The sequence below is a fragment of the Danio aesculapii genome, chromosome 1 (genome assembly GCF_903798145.1).
Source record: "Danio aesculapii chromosome 1, fDanAes4.1, whole genome shotgun sequence".
NCBI classification, from domain to species: Eukaryota; Metazoa; Chordata; class Actinopteri; order Cypriniformes; family Danionidae; genus Danio; species Danio aesculapii.
This window is the reverse complement of record NC_079435.1, coordinates 31,280,147-31,296,125: the sequence shown is the minus strand read 5'-3', so window position 1 is coordinate 31,296,125 and position 15,979 is coordinate 31,280,147. Positions and strand designations below refer to the sequence as shown.

At 34.9% G+C, this 15,979-nt stretch overlaps 1 protein-coding gene across 3 annotated transcripts; it reads left to right on the top strand.

Annotated features, from left to right (window-relative positions):
* The first annotated feature begins 1,543 nt into the window (after positions 1–1,543).
* On the top strand, positions 1,544–14,463 carry cars2 (cysteinyl-tRNA synthetase 2, mitochondrial). Of its 3 annotated transcripts, none has more exons than XM_056458858.1 (15): positions 1,544–2,009; positions 2,094–2,144; positions 2,443–2,560; positions 2,659–2,730; positions 2,810–2,915; positions 3,002–3,082; positions 3,257–3,386; positions 6,417–6,550; positions 6,698–6,765; positions 6,868–6,934; positions 7,010–7,148; positions 9,054–9,177; positions 9,288–9,383; positions 12,930–13,160; positions 13,379–14,463. In XM_056458858.1, the coding sequence occupies exons 1-15, from the start codon at positions 1,783–1,785 to the stop codon at positions 13,436–13,438; spliced, it is 1,704 nt and encodes a 567-aa protein (XP_056314833.1). In that variant the 5' UTR covers positions 1,544–1,782; the 3' UTR covers positions 13,439–14,463. The 3 variants fall into 3 exon arrangements, with proteins under 3 accessions (XP_056314833.1, XP_056314824.1, XP_056314842.1); XM_056458849.1 differs by having other exon boundaries at positions 3,242–3,386; XM_056458867.1 differs by lacking the exon at positions 2,659–2,730 and having other exon boundaries at positions 3,242–3,386.
* The last annotated feature ends 1,516 nt before the right edge of the window (positions 14,464–15,979 follow it).

Below are 15,979 nucleotides of genomic sequence, written 5' to 3'. Positions count from 1 at the left end.
GTGGAAAAATATTAAATTTAATGAGAGCAGTGTCAGGACAAGACTGGGGTGCTGACAAACAGTTGTTAAAAGGAATTTATGATGGACCTATGCGATCTAGTATTGACTATGGATGCATTGTATATGAATCAGCATCGTCAACATCATTAAAGAAACTAGACATTATGCAAACTAAGGCATTAAGAATTATTTTAGGGGCTGTGAAAACAACACCTATAGCTGCTCTTCAAATAGAAACATCAGAAACACTATTCTATATAAAAAGACAAAAATTGGCTATGGCTTATCGGGTAAATCTACAGGGACAAAGAGAGAATCATCTTGTAAGAAATGTTTTGAGTGATTGTTGGGAAGTTATAAATACACAAGGGAAGGTATTTGCCTGGAAAATAAAAGAATGGGTAAATGAGAATGGTCTTGATATAGTATCATTTGCATCAATAAATATAATGTCACCAATTTCACCTTGGTTATTAGATCGACCAAAAGTAGATTTAAAATTACATGAAAACAAAAGAGAGATGGAAGGAGCTGTTAACATAATCACATATGTCAAGAACTACATTAATAATGCATATTACTCATATCTACAAATATATACAGATGGTTCAAAGAGTTTGGAATCAGGAAGGACAGGAGTAGCACTCTATATCCCAGAACTTGAAGTGAGGAAGGCTGGAAGGATATCAGATGGAACTTCTGTATACACAGCTGAGATGGTTGCAATTTTGATGGCATTATAGTGGACATATGAAACCAGACCTGCTAAAGCTCTAATATGTTCTGATTCAATGGCTGTCTTGATGAGTTTAAAATCAATTGAATCAAAAAGAAGTGACATCCTAACAGAAGTCATGATCAAATTTAATAGTCTAACACAAATGGGAGTAATAACTCATCTAATGTGGGTACCAGCGCATTTTGGAATTCAGGGAAATGAGGAAGTGGATAAAATAGCTAAAGAATCTCTACAACAAAATGAACCAATTATACACATTTCACTTAGCAGAGCAGAAGGGAAAACCTTAATCCTAGAAGCATGTAATAGGCAATGGCAGAAAGGTTGGGAGTCCAATAACACAGGTAGACATTATTATAAGATCCAAAAAACAATAAAGAAAAGCAAAATATCATATAATCTTAGTCGAAGAGAACAAGTTATTTTAACACGTTTAAGAACAGGACATACACATTTAAATAAAACATTATACATAATGGGGAAACATGAGACGGGTTTATGTAACACATGTCTAACAGAGGAGACAGTGGAACATGTTTTAAAAAGGTGCAAAGCATATAAAAATGAAAGAAGAAATCTTAAAGAGGAATTGCGTAGCCTAGGATACAAGGATTTCACAATAAGAGGTTTATTAAAAGATGGTTTAGATTCAGGGAGACAAATAAAGGCAGTTATAAGATTCATTAAAAATAGTGGATTATACAATAGAATTTAGGAAATCAGTTCAATCTCTTCACACTCCATCACAGTAGGTGGCGATACGCACCTCTAAAGTTGGTTCGCAACTCGCCATAAAACCAAGAAGAAGAAGAAGAAGAAGACCATGAGTTGAGAGCGATTGAATTTTATTAATAATGCACCAATATGCTTAAATGTTTGCGGTGGCACATCGTTGAGGTTATAGCCTATGAAACAACTGCAAAACCTCAACATCGAAAATGCGCTTAAAAGTCTTGTTATATTGCGGGTTAAGATAATCTCAGTAACGCAATCTTTTAAACTCTATTAAAATATTTTGCGTTTTACTAACGTAACTTGATAGGATGAAAATGAGGCTGGCTTCAGCACTGATACTTAATTCTGGCTTTAGAATCAGGCGTGGGATTTATAGTGGAGTTACAAAAACATTGCTGTGTCGTCGTAATGCATGCAGCAGGACGGAGAGAGGGTGGTTAAAACCAGTGGGATTTGACACCGGTGTAACGGCTTACAACAGTCTTACCAAGCAGAAAGAACCTTTGATTCTGTCACAAGAAAAAATTGCTACCTGGTAAGGCAGCTGTTTATAACGAATTTTTTTTTTCATAAAAGTTAATTGCAATCGTACTTTATTTTTTCTCACTGTAACTTTCAGGTATAGTTGTGGACCTACTGTTTATGATCATGCTCATCTTGGTCATGCGTGGTAAGTATTTAAATATGTTTTTATTGCTTGTATCTTGTTTATGGTTTAGCTTTAACGGATTTGTATTCAGTTATTTAAATTGCAATCATATAGTGTACCTTGCTAATAAAAACTGCACATGCTTGTGAGACCTGGTCATGAGCTGAATCTTGCTGGACATATTCATTCATATTCATTACCATTTAAAAGTTTTTAATTACGTTTAGTTCTGGAGATTATTGGGCATTTGAACATTTTATGAACTTTGGGTTATTGTTTGGTAATTTTTTCCTGCCATCCTCCTCTTTCTTTTGTGCAGCTCATATGTCAGATTTGATATTCTCCAAAGGATATTATCAAGACTTTTTGGAATTAATGTCATTCATGTTATGGTTATCACTGACATTGATGATAAAATCATACAAAGAAGCCTTGAGGTAAGTGTCAACCGATAATATATTGTTTCATTTATGTTTTTGTTCATGTAAAATTTGTCATAGGGTGATGTAAATGTAGAAAGTGAAATTCTTTTCAGGAGAACATCTCACCCATCATTCTTGCAAGAATGCATGAGGAAGAATTTAAGAAGGATATGCTAGCACTGCGGGTACATCACCACTTTTTGTGTTGATCTTTCCTGAAATATTAATACAGTGTCTTATAATTTTTTTTGTTTATTTGTCCAGGTTCTTCCTCCCGTGGTATATATGAGGGTGACAGAAAATATACCTCAAATTATAGCTTTTATAGAGCGTATTATTGGAAATGGACATGCCTATGTCACAAGTCAAGGTGTTACTATTATTTCTTTTTTTTTTTTGTATCCCCCTTGTGTAAACGGCATGAAACTAAATGGTCACTATTCTTTGTTAATCCAGGGAATGTCTACTTTAACACGCAGTCTGTTAGTCATCGTTATGGCAAGCTTGTCAATCTTGGAGAAAGTGCTGGGGAGCAGGGTATGTTCATTTTTATTTGGAAGTCTTCATCGGTACATGTGGACACTTGTCTTAAACTCTGTTCTTCTTAACACAAACCTGCTTAAGACATATTACTGATTTGTTATTGTTTATAAGAGAAGTTAATTTAAATTATTAATATCTACTGGAAACTATGAGATTCTTATATTTTAGGGGTTCAGGACAAAGTGAATTCAAGAGACTTTGCTTTGTGGAAAGCATCCAAACCATTTGAACCTCACTGGGAGTCACCTTGGGGACAAGGAAGACCTGGGTGGCACATTGAATGTTCCACAATTGCTAGGTAAATTTCAAAACTTAATGTTGAAATTTGTTTGCATTCTTGAGATACTTTCAAATAGATAGTTTTCTTAGTTTAAACATTAAAATAATCTGAGGCAAGGCCATAACTCTTGTGTTTTTATGGATTATGTGCATTGCAGGAATAATTTTACATTTTTACAAGTTTTTGTCAGACACAAAAATTCAGAAAACCATTTAAATCATTTGCATCAATGTTAAAAACTAAATAATATATATTATTTTTCCAGTATTAAATTCATCATTACAAAATGCATTTCTCATTTCATTTAGCATTTTTTCCATGCCTATTACAAACTGTCTTTAACTGTCTTCATGGGTGTTTGAATGAGTGAGTGCTAAAGTTAGAGACATTTTCACATGAAAGTCAGTGACCTGTAAGTTGAATTTTTTTTCCAAGTGCACAAACACAGGAGTGAGAACTGAATACACCACTGTAGCAAAGGATACCTGCAATTAGGGCTAGCTAGAAGTGTCGTAGTGAACCAGGTGTTCAGTCAGAACACAATAGAGAGATGAAGTCAGCTTAACAGTATTTATTAATAACTGGAGTGAATCTACAGAAAAAGGGAACCAACTTGTGCATACGCCAATCAGTGATTTATGTGCAAGATGTGAAGTGAGTGGTAATGCAGAAGGCAATACTGAGTCTTGGGGCATTGGAGCCATGTTAAGGGAGTTCACTGAGTTGCAGATAAGCCCTGTATCCACTGTAAATGGAATTCCAGGTGTTTAAGATTGTTACATGGAACTAGCTGGTTCGTATGGGGGATGAAGCGATGCATTTACTGTGGACCCAGTGGTGTAAACAGACAGTGTGCACAAAAGTTGAGTTGTGATCGATAAGGTGGTAGGAGCTAAAGAGCTGTTAGTAACTGTAATTTGAAAGGACACTTTTATCACTAGTGAATCAGATGGCTTTCTGCTTAGAGGAATGTGTGTTCTTACTTCAAAGCCGATGAAATATCATACTATTAATTAAACAAGACTCTAAATCTCAAAATCAATCTAAAAGTGCACATGCACATTATTGAATCAAAATGATCATTTTTTCTTTTATTACAAAAAACATTATTGCATCAAAAGTAAAGATCATCTTCCTCAAAGACATTTTGTACATTTCACTAAGTCCAACAAAAACTGTTATGATTAGTTATATGCATTACTAAGAATGAACTCTAAAGGCAATTTTGAACCTTTAGATTCCAGATATTATTGGCTATTTCACACATAAGGTACAGACAGGTATTGAGGTCCATGGTCTGAAATGATTTTTTGTTTTGCCTAATTGAAGTTTTTTTTTTTTTTTAAAGCTTAAGTTAAAAAGTATCAAGGAAAAAAAATGATGCATGCGAGGAAAAAAACAGGAATATAGCATTTAACAAATCGTTTTAATGCAATCTTCTTTTGATTAAAGTTAAACCCTAACATGTCAAGAACTTAAATGTTAAACATTAGCATACAATATACAAATAGTATAAAGTTTGATTAGCCAAGACGTAAGCTGAAAACAGCAGAACTAACTTTGAAACGTACAATTTTTTTTTTGATTTGAAGTGAGGAATGAAATTAAAAGTGGTCGTAATTGAATCGCTGATTTTTGAGTTACATGCTTTGCATGTTGCTGATCTTTTCTTCTTGGCGTTATCTTGCTTGTAATTTCTAAAGCTGAATGTAAATATTTTTGGCAGATTGCGTTCCATTTTCCATCCCCGCATGCTCTTTATTTGATAGCCGAATAGCAAATGAATCATTCTAATGAATCGTTTAAAGTGGTTCTTCTTAATGAACTGATTGATCCAATTCAGCAAATCCAACCGATTCTTGTAAAATGGTTTGCATTTTCAGTAAACACTAATCCACAAAAATTACTCTGACTGGGAAAAAAAAGAATATTCCGTACACCGTACTGTTATTCTTGTTTTAAGAATATTTTGTAATACTTGTAGTGCTTTGTTTTTTAAATCGTGAACATTGAAAAGAACTCATGCTTGAGATTTGGAAAGTGCACTCACCTGAAAAGTGAATAAAAATTTCAATGCACACATTGCAGGGGTTGGACAATGAAACTGAAACGTCTGGTTTTAGACCACAATAATTCATTAGTATGGTGTAGGGCCTCCTTTTGTGACCAGTAAAGCCTCAAATAATTTTGGGAATGACAGATTTAAGTCCTGCACAGTGGACAGGGATTTTGAGCTGTTCTTCTTGCAGAATAGTGGCCAGGTCACTACATGCTGCTGGTGGAGTAAAACTTTTCCCAACTCGCTTCTCCAAAACACCCCAAAGTAATCCACAGCTGAAGATTTTTGTTGCTGGCACCATTGAAACTGACGTTTGGCATTGGCACAAGTGACCAAAGGTTTGATTTTAGCAGCCTGGTTGTTTATATTGGTCTTGCTCGATGACCAATATTTGTGGAAACAGGAGAGTTGAGGTGCACATTTAATTCTGCAATTAGTTTAGCAGCTGGGGTTTTAAATGTTTTGTATTTAATCTGGGTTAGCACCCGGACATCCCTTATAGACAGTGTGAAATTTAGCCATGAAACTTCCAGCACTAGAATGGCCAATGTTTCAGTTTTCAGTTTCATTGTCCAAGCCTTGTTGACAAAGAATTACTTACTTCTCTGAACAGTAAAATTCAGTTATTTCCAACATTTATGTCAACTTTCCTGATGTGACAAATATTATTAATCAGTTATGACTGTAGCCATGAAATTTCTCCCCTTATCAAAACACTTGATCCAATCACTGAGGAGTCATCCAAATTTATTATTACAGACATCCCCAAATGAAACGGGCACTGCTTAGAAAAATTTTGGCGAGCATTCTTTAATAACTAAAGTGATAAGGCTCTTCATGTATGGTATCTTGGAAGTGGGAATGTTGAGGGTTTGTTGCTGAATTGCCCATTTTTTAAAACTTTTTGATTCATCGTAATACCTAATCCCATCAAATAACATATGCAATGGTGACCCCTATTACAAATTGTTTGTGCTTTTTATCTTCAGCTCAGTTTTTGGACATCAGTTGGACATACACTCTGGAGGTATTGACCTTGCCTTCCCACATCATGAGAATGAAATTGCCCAGTCAGAGGCATATCATCATTGTGAACAGTGGGGAAACTACTTTCTGCACTCTGGTAATGCTCTTATTATTCTGGCTTAAGCAGTAGTATTGGAAGGGGATGTTTTAGATACTTGTGTTACAATGCATTTGTGGAATTTTACTTTAACCAATACAATATATGGAAAGTAAATTAAAACAACAACAAAAAACTGTTTTTAAGGGCACCTTCATTTAAAAGGAAGTGTAGAGAAGATGTCAAAATCCTTGAAGAATTATGTAACTATAAAGGTAACAAATATAAATGTACAATGAAAATGATTTGTTGTATTTCTAATATAAATGTAATGCATAATTTAAATCTAACTATCTTTTTTTAATACATATAATTAGGATTTTCTGGCTTCTTATACTGCTAATGAGTTTCGACTGTTCTGCCTTCTGACAAAATACAGATCAGGTAAGTTACAAGCTAAAAAGTACACCTGCAATAAGTCCACTAGATGCTCTACATTTTAATTTTTTGTTTGTCCAGCAATCGACTATAGTGATGCAAGCATGAATGAAGCCCAATCTACCTTGTCCACTATCTCTGCCTTCTTCCACAATGCACGGGCCTACATGCAGGGCCACATGCATTGCCAGCCAATAGAGGAAGGATTACTCTGGGAGAGGTAAAAGTAGATCACTTGCATGGTCTGTTATACATTTTGACCCAAACAGTAACATAAATACAGCCAGTTTCACAACTTCACACAGCAGCACAAACTTGTCATTAACATGTCAAGAAGCATCTGATTGCACCAAGTCCGACAAGAGTGTGTGGCCACTGGCAGGTAAAAGTCTGGCTTCAAATCGAGCGCTTAACTCCTGCTAAAGTTGCCTTGAGCCGATGCACCAAAGAAGATATCTATTGATATCTCCAGTGTCCTGAAGGCTTATGTAACTATAAGGTGCTCTTTGGAAAGCTCTCTTAAACTTTTTCCCTTCAAAGACAACTTGACTCCTGGCTTTTGAATCAATGGGATTCCATTTGTGCCACTCCAAGCTGGACTTCTCCACATGCATTTGTTGTTGCTTGATGTTTCCCAAGCCCATTTAGTAGCTTGTTCTGTCTTAGGTGCTTTATTTATTCTACATTTTTACATCTGGTTTTGTCTAGCTCAGCTTATTCACGTTCTTGAGTGAATTCCAGTTGACTGTCCCCTAGCACATAGGGTCTCACTGTTTGTCAATTAAATAATCAGGACGCTATCAATATTTCCTGTAGTTTAATTTTGAAAACAACACGATGAATGGAATGATTTGTTACTGTCCGCCAGTTTTCTGAAAGATCAGGTGGAGAGATCTACCAAAAGTATGCCTCACTTGTTGTTTGAAAAACAAATATGCTCACTGAGGAAGTGTAGCACTTGCTTGGGGTTTTATTCACTCAGAGAAGGTCTGGACCCTTACCTGTCTGTGTGTACATGCATGCTCATTTTTGTCACACCAGACAATTGCATGCAGAGATCAGGCACAAAGGTGAATCTCTCCCTTAATTGTTTTAGAAAGCTGCGTTTATGTTCATTAACATTATTTTCTGTCTCTTCAGTTTTGGATCAGTTTGCTTGCAGAGACATACAGAAGCTGTATGTCATATAATAGGTTTTTTTATACTATTGTTTTCTTTGCACAGTAGTTGCTAACATCAGGTGATAGGTGATATTGCAACTTGTTGGCTTTATGAGAATATTAAACTGATTTTTGACCTTGAATGATTTAAAACCTATTGTAGGAAACATGCATGCTTGGATAGAAATTTTTGATTGCCATATATCGATGATCATCTATTTTTGATGATCATTTCAAATGCTGTCTTAATATTATTTGAATACAGCTTTCAAAAGAATGGAATGGGGGTTTGACTTTGGTTTCTCATTCATTCACATACAGTAATCAAGATGCTTATTCAAGATGTTGCATGTACAGAATAATAAGTGAGTCATACATAGGCATGGGCCGGTATAAGATTCCGATGGTATGATAACCTTGGATAAAAAGATCACGGTTTTGCGGTATTGTCATTACTGCTCTAAAATATATTCTTTTTAAATGTCTGGGTAAAAAGCAAAAACGTTTTTCCCTTTTGAACACCATATATTTATTTTGAGAAACATTTCAAATATTTTGGAGCAGTAAACAACAGGTTAAATAATTTAAATGACTCATTGACTTTTGCTGTCTTCATTTATTTCAAAAAAATATATATTTTTTTACAATTTAAAACTGCATCTTTGGATATCTTTTCTGATGGAGATACTGTTGTCCTAAAAAGCAAAAAAAAAAAGTAGATAAAAAAAATTGTGCACACCCCTTAGGAACAGTATTGCAGAAAATTTTGACTGTTTTAAAATCTTGACTTGTCCATACACGGTATACCTTGAAACCGGTTATCGTCCCATGCCTAGTCATACAGTACTTTATAGTAAATATGAATAAATAATATTCCTGATGTTTGAATGTAGCCTAAACCAGTGTTTGCAAAAAATTATCTCATCTTACTTGCTTTTTGTCTTCACTGTTTTTGTTTGGTTAAGGTTGTCTAATACTCAGACCAGTGTTCATAAAATGCTCGCTGATGACTTTGACACACCAAAAGCTATGGATGCCATCATGAGTCTCATTTACCTTGGCAACTGTCAGCTTCAGCCTGCTACTAAGGTAACATTATAGGGTAGGTCACTAAGGCCTCACATTCTTTATCTCCGTTACACAATCTTAAAATGTAAAAACTTAATGGCTTTTAATCATTATCTTAACTGTGTCTGCAGGTGGATGGGCCTAGGAGTCCTGCTGTATTTGGAGCCATGCTGTCCTATGTTATGGAAATGATGAGTGTTTTTGGGGTGGATCTATTGGACAAAACGGTGAGAAATCAAACATCACTATCTATTCCTTACCAGTAAGTTGACATGTTAGTTATGAGCCAGCAGTAACTTAAAGGTGCAGTAGGAGACCTGGAAAAATACTAACTTAGCATAATAGCATTGAGAATCCATGTCCCTCAGTGTCGTCCAAAGCCCTGCCTCCTCGAGCCATGTACAGCGCATAGATGACCATAGACAACCTTATAACACTAGATTCTGTCATTCACCAGTTAGAAAACTTACAATTTACAACTTACAAGTTAGAATACTACAATTAAAAATGTAAAAACCTTTTAAAAAACGGTATTGTATCTAGCACTTTTTCAGTTGTGTAGCAAGCAAAACTTTACCAATATAAGCGACTAAAACATAAGCGTTTCCTCAAAGCTGAAACTTTACAACAAAGCCATACTTGCATGCTATTTCAGACCGAATATTCAAAGTTGCATGGTAAATGATATTATATAAAACCATGAAAAATTAATATACTGTAAAACCAACTTTACCGCAGTAAAGAAAGCTAACGTTAGGAGGAATATCATCATTTACTTATGTTTTGTTATTTAACTAAATAAAAATCAGAAAAAAGAAGTGCTAAAAACAGAATTATCCTGTCATCTTTTTATATTACACTTATGATACCAATACAACGACTGACACTAACATTTTAGGATGACTGCTCGCTGCTCCTCACAACACTTGTTTAAACTACTTTTCATCTCGTTTTATGCTTAAACAACTAAAAAATGCTTAGGTCTATTTAATGGACAATATTTGGATTAAATTACATTATCGATGCTACAAAAGGTACCTTGTGAAATTGAAAATTGTCACCATAGGTTTTCAGTGGCTGAACAACACTTCTGTGCATATAGCACATAAAAGAACACAATCTACATCAGCTTTGCGTAACAAATAGTTTTAAAAAATACCTGTCTAAAAGTAATACTTCAGCCTTAAAGATGCAGTAGGTGATTGTCTTCAGAAACATTTTTTTGTTGTTCTGATTGAAAGTCTTTTCACAATCCAATAATACTGATTAAAAGTAAATGATCTAAATGTATTTTTATATTCTGGGTAAGGCATAAGACAAAAAAAAAATGTTCATCCTATTAAAATTATGTCGGGCCGACATCTCCCATAATTCTGATACGTAGCTCAAACTGTCAGCAAATGCAGATTTGAGCTACTCCGCACCTGTTTGTACGCAGCTCTGCTGTTTGTGCATACACATGCTGCGCGTTCACGAGAGAGAGATAGTGAGCACGAGAGCGAATGGTAAAAACATGCTGAATCAAAACTTTTTTTTAAATCCTGAATCAATATTGTAGTTAATTTTGCACGCTGGAGGAAGGACGACACCATGGCTGAAGTATTTCTCTTAGACAGGTAATGCTATGTTTTAAAACTATTTTTGTCATGCAGAGCTGATGTAGATTGAGTTGTTATGAATGGGTTATATGCACAGAAGTGTTGTTCAGCCACTGAAATCTTCCGGCGAAAGATTGATGTGACTATTTTCAGTTTCATAAGGTCCTTTTACAGCATCGATAATGTACATTTTATTTAGTTTAACAACAAAACATCAGTAAATAGGGCTATTCTGTTTAGCTTGCTTTACTGAGCTGAAGACGGTTTTATATTCACTTTGGTTCATTTTTGAACAATGACAACCTGTGACACGTTCCCTATATTGTTTACCGCTACTCTGAATATTCGGTCAGAAATGGCATGCAAGTATGGCTTAGAAATGAGTGTAATTCCTGCAGGCTACTGGCCAAGCTTTAGCTTTAGCTCAACAGATGAGAGAGGGTTCTACTGTCATCTTTAAGGTGCGCGCGCTCATGTTTTCAGGAGGTGTGGCTTTGGATGGCAAGGGAGGGGCGGTGTTTCAGAGATTTATGCTAACAGGCTAGCATTGTGGCAGATCACTTACTGCACCTTTAAGCCCTCTTCGCACAGTGATGCCAGTAATTATCCGGAAAATATCCGGAACGACTTTACCAGTAAATTCAAAAAAGCACTGTTCACACAGACGAGGAAGTTACAGAATTTTTCGGGTAAAGACCATTCACACATCCATTCCAAAATACCGGTAAATTCTGACATCATTAACCAGAAATAACTTCTAAACGGCTGCACTTGTATTTGTAAACACTTGACTACATTACAAACTCTGTGGATGGATAAGTATTTTAAACAACTTCGATGAAAACATATGGAGAAACACTTTCGAATGTCGAGATGTACATAATGTCTGTGTTCTTTTAATTTCATAAATAGCGCAGATGTGAATGAACGTCAGCATGTTTAATCGTGAACGAGCTCTTTCCGGCAGTTTTCCTTCTGAGTTCACACAGCACAGCATTCTGTCAAATTAGCGGTAATGTTACAACTTCTCTTTCCGGAAAATTGCCCGAACTAATTTACCGGTATTTTCACACATACAGAGCTTTAATAAAAAAAAAATGGTTAATAAAAAATAAAAAAACTGCTTTTATTCTAGCCGAAATAAAACAAATAAGACTTTCACAAGAAGAAAAAATATTATCAGACATACTGTGAAAATTTCCTTGTTCTGTTAAACATTTGGCAAATATGACTTCAACTGTGTGTGTGTGTGTGTGCGTGCGTGCGTGCGTGCGTGCGTGCGTGCGTGCGCGCGCGCGCGCGCGTGTGTGTGCGTGGGTGTGGGTCCGTGTGTGTATGTATGTGTGTGTATGTGTATATATATATATATATATATATATATATATATATATACAGAATCAGAATCAGTTTTATTGCCAAGTGTGCTTACCACACACAAGGAATTTGTTTTGGCTACAGAAGCTTCCAGTGTACATAAAGTGACAAGTGACAACACAAAATAATAACAAAAACAAAAAAATAAAATAAAATAATAATAAAAAATGATGAACATTAAACAGATGCGGTTAGTGAAGAAACCTGGATGTTGAGTTGTATGTACAGATTGTTATAAATATACAGGTTATAAGGTGCTGTGTACAAGTGCGAATGTAGAGAGTATTGCATTGTATATTGATATAAGGTGCTGTGTACAAGTGCGTATGAGAAAGTATTGCACATATTTATTGCACAGTAGGGGAATATTTAACTGTTCATAAGGTAGACAGCCTGAGGAAAGAAACTTTTCCTGTGTCTGGCTGTTTTTGTGCTTGGTGCTCTGAAGCGCCGACCAGACGGTAACAGTTCGAACAGGTAGTGTGCTGGGTGTGAGGCGTCCAGAGTGATTTTGCGAGCCCTACATACATACATACATGCATACATACACACACACACACACACACACACACACACACACACACACACACACACACACACACACACACTCCACTGTGTATGTTGCAGATTTTTCTGTATATTATACGGAACATTATTTGCTTTGCCTAAAATTTTCAGTTTGATGTGACTGTCAACTGAGCAAGGACATTTTCAAAAAGTTTCCTTTGTAGACAATGACATTGTTTTTAATTCAATCAGTGTGTAGAATCAAGACAAAAGAACTCACCCTGTGTCCCTTAGGAAGTCCAAGATTCCTCGGGAGTTTTGAATAATGTTGTGGAGGAGTTAGTCCATTTTCGGAGTGAAGTTCGTAAATTTGCTCTTTCTGTGGAAGACCAAGCACCACAGGAATCCCAGACTGGCAATAAAAATCAGAAAAGGCATCAACAACCAGACAGATTACACTTACCCCTACTGAAAGCGTGTGATGCCTTAAGGAATAATCTAGCACCCCTTGGAGTCCACATTAAGGTAAATTGATATTCTGTTAGACTTCTAAAGTTAAAGGAAAATTCATTATAATGATTCTTTAAACATATGGTGCAAACAATATATTTACCCAGTCATTTTCTTTCACATATAATATGTTGATATTTTAAACTATAAAAGCATCCAACAATTTCTTGCAAAGCCCATTGCACATCTCATGGTTAATGCCGTTACATTTTAGATTTTTCTTTTTGTTTCAGGATAGAGGCACCAACTCCACGTGGGAAATAACAAGAAAGGCAGAGATGAGGAAGAAGTAGCCCCTAACAGAATTTCGAACAAACTGTATCGATTAGGACTGAAGTTCTGAAGACGCTTGATTTTTTTTTTTTTTTAATAATGCAACAATCTGGAAAGCACATTTATGTGTTATTGTCATTTTCAATAAATCTGTTAAATGTTTATCATAAACTTTTGATACAGATTCTGTAGCTGTAAAGTGTAGGACAGTGCCATGAAGTTACTAAAGTAAAGCATTTTAATAGGTTTCATTGGCAGATGCACATCTGAGACCACTGACTTCCATAATAGGAAAAAAATAAATATATGGAAGTAAATGTTTACAGGTTTTCAGCTTTCTTCCAAATATTTTATTTTGTATTCAACAGAAGATGGGTGGATTATCCCTTGCGTTTTGCTCATTTTCAACATGCATAGCAAACACATTTGTTGGAGAAACTGGATCACTGCCAAAGGTTTGAAAGAGGAAGAAATCAAATATATCAGATTAAAAAAAGTAGTCTTTGGTCATTGCTTATTGCAAATTCCTAAACAAATCAGACAAAGATTAATTTACGAGATTTATACACAATAAAATCAAACAGTCTTCCATTGTGACGTTTAAGAGTTTAAATTGGCACTTTTTAAAACAGTTCCATATTTTGAGTTACTTGTTGCATCCTTTTTAGGTGTAAACCTTTAAGTGGAAGCACTGATCCACTATGTCCAGATAGGCACGTACACATCTACAAACTCAGTTTGAATACCTTATTTGAAATGTGTTTTTTTTTTTTTTTAATTTATAGCAGGGGCATCAGATAGGTTAATTTAATTGCTCCCCTGCAATTAATAGCATGCCCTGTTCCTATTTATTTATTATTTCAATCTATTGTGTCAAGTAACTTTCTGATTTTTGATTCTTCAGTAAAATGTAAAAATACACTAACACCCACACTAGAGATAGCCATTTCAAATATAACATAACCTTTATTTGCTTTATTTTTGTTTTATTGTTACGTTACAAAAAAGCTAAATGAAATTAAATGTTTCATTTTAAATGCTGTAATTTGGTTGAAATTGTACAAACTGTCACCCGATGGATAGAGGACAATCCAGAGACTTTGGTTAGTTGATCAAAACAGCCAGATTCTGCTTGCCTAGTGTAGCATTGAACTCCACTGTCTTATAAATGTGATTATGTTCTTATTGCAATAAGATTCAAAGTGATGTTTTCTAGTTATTTTTTAATATTATTCAATAAATTAGGAAATGACCCAGGGCAACTTTAATGTAAAATAGTTTGGTGTGTTTATCTTCGGCCCACGGCACTCAAGATATTTGGTTATTGGCCCTTCATTCGGAAAAGTTTGGGCACCCCTGGCCTAGATCAATAATTACTAAAAAAAAAAATTTAACTTTAGATTTTGGATAACTGTAACAGGCTCATTTACAAAAGGAGCATGTCTTTATAGACCTATATACCTGTAAACAAGTAAAGAAAACTCAAAACCTCATGAAATTTGTTGTATTTATGTGACAAATGATTGTAAACAAGCGTGCAAAATTTTGTGGAGATCGCACAATAAGTGGGACTATAACAGTAGAAAAGGTATCAAACAGTTGGTCAGTGTGTTTATGCTTATTTCAATAGTTCAATGACGATTTTAGCCGCTAGAGAGCAGCACAAGACCACTTATTGCTTCTGTCTGCTTTTCAGTGAAAAATGAAACAAAACTGCAGAAAGTGCCTATTTTACACAGCTTTTCACAAATACGCTTGATCTAGATATATGTTAGATCTGCTCTTTCTGGGCAGCTTTTTTTAAAGTCATCTGCTGTCAATCAAACAGTTTATTAAGTAATTTATATTACATCACTAATATACATTCTTGCAAAGTAGTTATACTGTTTTTTTTCCTTCTCTCTACATAAGGATAACCATTTACAAATCTCTGGACTGCCTAGATAAATAATTATTTATGCACTTTTGCATTATCAAAATCTTATATTCATTTTGAAAATATTTTGACCCAGTGTAAGCCTGTAAATCATAAAACAAATCGCAAACCCCCCCAGTTATTCAAGCAGATGTGACATCTTCTAAACAAATACGAAAAAGTTTTGAGGGACCAACCATTAAAATCAATATTTATTTTGTTTGAATTGATCATTGTAGCCAATAGATGCCAGCAAAAGACCACTTATTGGTTAGTTTATGGTAAAAACACCGCTATTGCATTTAAAATCAAATTTAGTCCAAGTTTACCATTCATACTACAATTTTTTTTCCCAACTTATGACATTATAATAATTACACTGAAAGTTGATTATTATGTATATAAATGTCAAAGAACACCAAGTGGTAAACATTTTGTTAACTTTTATTAGTTTAAATATCTACATGTGGCAACAAAGTGTGCATAAGCATGATTAATGACTATTATTGATATAATAGTTTAACCATTCTTTTTTTGTCTATGTTTCAACATTATGTCCACTGTGGGTGTGTTTTAGTGTCAGCCATTAATTTTGGCTTGTCAAAGACTTAATCAGCATTAATGTCAAAAGTCCTTAAATGCTTAA

Excerpts from the sequence above, each read along its gene's own strand:
- cars2 (XM_056458849.1), top strand. The coding sequence starts at position 1,783 with ATGAAAATGAGGCTGGCTTCAGCACTGATACTTAATTCTGGCTTTAGA. Across the intron at positions 6,766-6,867 it reads AGAATTATGTAACTATAAAG|GATTTTCTGGCTTCTTATAC; the intron begins GTAACAAATATA and ends ACATATAATTAG. Across the intron at positions 13,161-13,378 it reads CCCTTGGAGTCCACATTAAG|GATAGAGGCACCAACTCCAC; the intron begins GTAAATTGATAT and ends TTTTTGTTTCAG.